Genomic DNA, 5,808 nt, shown 5'->3' on the forward strand with positions numbered 1-5,808 from the left:
GGTTATTTCTAAAAATGAGCCCATCAGATGTTGACAGTTCATGTTTAAATTTGTAAAAGATCTTGACCTCTACCGGCATGTCTGATATGTATCTGGGGAATCCATTAATAATATATTCACTTAACTGTAGACAAAGTTTGTCTTTTATTGACTCTTCTTTAATCTTTTCTAAGAGTTTATCTGTGATCTTTAAATATTTTGGACTTGAAATTTTGCTTATCAGTTTAAAAACTTTTTTTTCTTTAATTTTACTTTCCAGATCATAAGTGTCACCTACTTCCTGTACCGGAGCTCTGGATAGGGCATCTGCTACAACATTTTCTTTTCCTTGAATAAACTGTAACTGTACATTATATTTTTGTAGCGTAAGTAGCATCATTTGCAGTCTCTTTGGGGCTTCAATCAGTGGTTTATTTACAATATTAATTAATGGTCTGTGATCTGTCTTGACAATAATTTTACTATTACCAGCTACATATTGATTAAATCGTATGCAAGCAAACACCACTGCCAACATTTCTTTCTCTATTTGAGCATATTTTTTTTCAGTTTTTGTCAAACATCTAGATGCAAAAGCTATTACCTGCTTGTTTTGATACATTGCAGCACCCAAGCCATATTCACTAGCGTCACATTCTAGAATAACTTCTTGATTTACATCAAAATATTGCAGTGTAGGCAAAGCAGTAACTTTCTTTTTTATCATATTAAATTCTTTATCCTCTGCTTCAGACCAAACAAAATCCACATCTTTTCTAGTAAGCCTCCTAAGATGTGTAGCTTGAACACTAAGATTGTTTATGAATCTGCTAAGGTATCCAACCATTCCCAGAAAACGTAAAACATCCTTACTAGATGTAGGAGTGGGCATGTTGTTAATAGCCTCCACCTTAGTTTTATCCACCTTTAAACCTTCGTTGGTTAATATATGTCCATAAAATTTCACTGATGTTTTTAGCAGATTTACTTTATCTTTATTCAACTTACAATTTATTTCTCTTAACCTTATTAGTAATTTTTCCAATTTACTGTTATGATCCAACACTGCTTCTTCGATGGTCTCTCCAACACCGTAAATTAAAATGTCATCTGCTATAATCTCGATGCCCTTTATGTCTTTTAGTAGGCTGGAGAGTTGTTGCTGGAAGATCTCAGGCGATGAACAGAGCCCGAACGGGAGTCGGAGCCACCTGTAACGACCAAACGGAGTCCAAAATGTAGTCAGTTTACTACTTTCTTCAGTAAGACGGCACTGCCAGAATCCTTTCTTAGCATCCAGTGTGCTAAAAACCTTTGCTTTACTGAGTTCAGGCAACATCTCATCTAGAGTAGTGAATTGGAAATTTGGCCTCTTTAATGCTTTGTTTAAAGGAATAGGGTCTAAGCATAATCTGAATTTTGAATCACGACTAACAATTAATATGTTATTTACCCAATCTGTGTGCTGTGTCTCCTTCGCTATGATACCATCGGCTTCCAGTTGTTCCAGTTCTGTTCTTAATTTTTCTTTTAGAGCAACTGGGACTCGACGTGCAGGCTGAATGCGGGCAGGAATAGATTCATCCAGCTCCAATGACACTTCACCCGGGAGGCTGCCATAACCCTCAAAGACATCTTCATACTGTTTCATTATTTGCTTAGCTTTAGAACGATCCAGGTCTGTTGATAGTTCATCACAGTATTGAATAAAGCCTAGAGCTAAACAAGCTTTCTCTGATAGAAGCGGTTCATGGTTTACATTGACGATGTGAAAGTTTAATTTATAATCCTTATTCTTTCTGGTTACTATGAAGGATGCATTTCCATAGTTAATGATGGGAGAGCCATTAAAAGCTTTCAACTTTTTTACTGGTGGAGTTAAAGACAATAAGTCCTTTTGTCCCGTTAACTTTTTATAATATTCTGCTCCCATCACACAAACTGCTGCTCCTGTGTCCAGAGTACAGTATATTTTCTGTTTTTTCTCACCGATATGGAACAAAAGTGGTGCCTCTGCATGACCTGACTCTTCATTGTGCCTCACCTCTGCTATGATGACACTATCATCCGAGTCTTCATGTAATTCTTTTACTGTTTCACGCTTCTTACAAACATTTTTAAAATGGTTTCGACCCCCACATTCATCACAACGCTGTCCCCAGGCTGGGCATACTTTCTTTTGGTACACATGAACACCTCCACAAAATTTACACTTCTTAGGTGTGTCATTTTTAAGCTTTTTATTCTTGGAAATCTTGTTAACTGCTTCTGATTTCTGTAAATCTGCAACTTGAGCAGCTGCACCTTCCGAAGCACGACAAATGTTTATGGCTGTTTCTAAAGTTAGGTCTTGCTTTTTCAATAACTCTTTGATAACTTCACCATCCTTTATTCCTACCACAATTCTGTCTCTTAAAATCTCTTCTTCAAACTCTTTATAATTGCACCTTTTAGCCAGTTTCTTTAGAGCCAGTAAATACTCGTCAAAGCTTTCTTCATTCTGGTTTTTGATATTGAACAAGTACCTCGAGAATATTACATTTGTTTTTTGAAATATGGCCTCTTCCATTTTTGCAAATATTTTATTATGACTCTTCTTTTCTATCTCGGACAATCCAAAATCCATATATTTTTTCATAGCTTTGCTACCGATTGCGCTCAGGAGAAGGCCTGATTTTGTTTCTTCTTTTTCGGTACTCCAATTATTCATTCCGGTAGCAAGGCAATAATCTTCCCAGCGGCTCTTAAAAAAGGTAAGATTTTCATAAGGATCGCCATCATCCACTTCTAAAGGCTGCGGCCAGGGCACGGAGACGCGGCTTTTGACCTCTGCAGATGTGACATTTTTCACTTGGTCTTGCAGCATGAGCATTTGTTGCTGCATCACGGCTACCAATTGGGACTGTTGCTCCAGAAGTTTCTTATATTCTTCTACTTCCATTTTTCTTTACCACTTCTCTGACACCATGTTATTATATAAATAATAAGTCAATTTATATGCGATCAGTTTTATTCGGCTAATGGCTGACAACAGACGACGGGAACCATAGATTAAAAACAAGACGAACGGACTCGTTCGAAAACACTTATAACTAAATAATCACGTTCGGAAACAATTAGGTTGCCTTGTTTCATCATCATCACAGAGTTCCTATGGCCACCTCCTGTCTCCATCATCAGATCAGCTCGATGGTACCACAATATTGCATTGTCAGTATGCAAATTTTCACCTCAATCGGAAATCGGGAAGTGGGTCTAATTTAGCTTTCAAGATTAAACCCTAACTGACTTACATACATACATACTAACAGGTTAAGTTAAATAATAGCTTGTAAAAACGGACTATGTCAAAACTTTATGCTAATTACGTAGTATTTCGTACATTGACCCTTCTGGGTGCCTAACCAACGACCCAATAGTTGAAGCTTCGTAACTTAGCGTAGTCATCTCTCTCTATCACTCTTCTATATTAGTGTGACAGAGACAGTTGCGTTTCGCTCGCTACGGAGCGTAAACGACTGGCACGTTGGCTAGGTACCCTGTTCCTATCGCACGCGAGTAATTATATTGCTGTCCCGGTCATTGCCACTGAGTGAGCGGAACATCAATATAATTACGCGCGTGCAATAGAGATAGAGATAGGGCATGGCACGTCAATATACGAAATTATTCGTGCTTATGAAGCATAGAGGTACAATAAGTATAGAGATGAAATGGTAGAGCCGGAAGATGACCAAACGAGAGAAATAAAAATAAAATAAAAAAGATACATACAGAAAGCACTACTACTGAAAGCAATAGGAGTAGCAGAAAAGCGCTATGATTGTTTATCATTGTCACAGTCTTTTTTATTTTATTCTCCACCGTAAATTTTAGTATGGCTTATGGTGTTGGTGAGCAACAAATAACCCGACCAAATTACGTAGGTTGTTTTTGGTATGTCATCAGGAATGTTAAAACGTGTTTTTAATTTGGCGCATTGCGTATGTTCTGTCGCTCACGGGCATACGTGTATAGCACATCTATACGATCCTACCATCTATGTTAGGACGCGACACGCTACACGGTACTGCTGCATTTCGAGGTAGCTTCAAATATACAGCAACGAAATGCTGAAATAATATACCTCCACCCCTCAAAAACTTAAATACAGTAAGTAGTTTTAAATTGCGGATTAAACAACATATTATAGCAATACAAATCACGCTACCTCCTGGTACTAGAGCCACGCCGTCATATTTATAATGATAATATTTATGCACCTTATCTTTTTATTTATTTATTTTTACCTTTTTAAGTATATTTACACGCATATACGAGTATTAAGATATACTCGTATATGTTATCTTATCAATCTTATAAGTTAATATACTTTACTTTTCATTTCAGCTCACACCACACTAGCATTTGTTTAGTCTAAATTATAATACATATAGTGTACACTCAGACATAATAATATAACTCTAAGCCATTTAGTTTACGACTAACAGCGAGTAAGGGATAATTATCAAGGGTCTGCCTGAAAACCAGCGTTGTAGTAAATACACTGCAACACTATGCTGAGGCAAGCTCCTTTTTAACACTCATGAATATTTCTCCCTTATACCTATATACAACTCAATTTCTTAGTTTTAAGTCTTAAGGCTTATTTGTATTAAATTAAATTAAATTAAATTATCATTTATTTCGACCATCTGGGATCATACAACAAACAAACAAACATAATACATTACAAAAAATTATTTAAATAAATAAGTTAATTAATAAAATTTAACAATATTCTGATTACATTAAAATTAAATATAACAAATTGCCAAAATTAAATATCACTGTCTGTTAATTTCATGTGATGTTGAATAAAAAAATTCTATGTCTATGTCTAGGTCTACACTATTTTATAGAATTTGCATAAAAGTCATCGAGGCCGATTCTGCTGTAATCATTTGTTATCAATGTCATTACTCATTAGACATGTCACGCACACCAATTAGTGCGGGAAGAATGCCTATTGGATGACTAGTAATGACTAGAGATGCCACGAAAATTGGTTTTGGCCGAATACCGAATACACGGCTCTTCTCTCGGCCGATGCGCCGAATTTTCGGCATAACATGAGATGTGATTTTGAGTCACATTTTTTAATGAAAATTTTTCGCCAGGAGCTAAGATTTAATTTTTGCTGCACAGAACTCAGAATTAGTGAAGGAATGTAGTTACAGTCAATCAAATCTAAGCCATGATATAAATAAAATTATTTGTAGTACAAAAAATGCTAAAAATAATCTTCGTACTTATATTCCAAAATAAAAATAAAAACATTTTAAATGTTAAGCAAAGTGGTTGGCGGGTATTTTATAGTTTAATTTTTCCTTTTCTTAAGTTATTTTATAGATATTTGGTATTCGGCTGAATGTATTCGGCGAAGCCAAATACAACGAATGCCGAATATTCGTGGCATCTCTAGTCGTATAATTGACAGAAGCAGCTCAATTCGAACAACCAATGTCACTTTGACGTTAGAAATATCGTAGATAGATCTTATTAGGAACACAGCGGAATCAAAATAAACGTCAATTTTGACATGTTTTGCTATCGATCTTTCCAAGATCTTAAACGTTTCTTAATCATTCTTCGAATCGGGCCGGATGTTTACTTAATACGTATCTTGGTCTCACTCTAAGTTGTTGTTTAACCACTTGTGCTAATAATATTGATACCCGAGCAAGCGAAAGATTGCAAAATTGAATCACGAGCGTAGCGATTGGTTAGAGAATTGGGATCTTGAGCGTTGCGAGGGTTTCAAGGCACGAGGATTAAACAAACATTTTG

At 36.0% G+C, this 5,808-nt stretch overlaps 1 protein-coding gene across 1 annotated transcript; it reads right to left on the reverse strand.

Annotated features, from left to right (window-relative positions):
* Window positions 1–1,114: 1,114 nt before the first annotated feature.
* Window positions 1,115–3,088, reverse strand: LOC133518445 (uncharacterized). Its single transcript, XM_061852131.1, has 2 exons — window positions 1,433–3,088; window positions 1,115–1,190 (listed from the first exon to the last, which is right to left on the reverse strand). The coding sequence occupies exons 1-2, from the start codon at window positions 2,918–2,920 to the stop codon at window positions 1,152–1,154; spliced, it is 1,527 nt and encodes a 508-aa protein (XP_061708115.1). The 5' UTR covers window positions 2,921–3,088; the 3' UTR covers window positions 1,115–1,151.
* Between the last annotated feature and the right edge of the window lie 2,720 nt (window positions 3,089–5,808).

Source organism: Cydia pomonella, chromosome 5 (assembly GCF_033807575.1).
Source record: "Cydia pomonella isolate Wapato2018A chromosome 5, ilCydPomo1, whole genome shotgun sequence".
In the NCBI taxonomy this organism is placed as follows: Eukaryota; Metazoa; Arthropoda; class Insecta; order Lepidoptera; family Tortricidae; genus Cydia; species Cydia pomonella.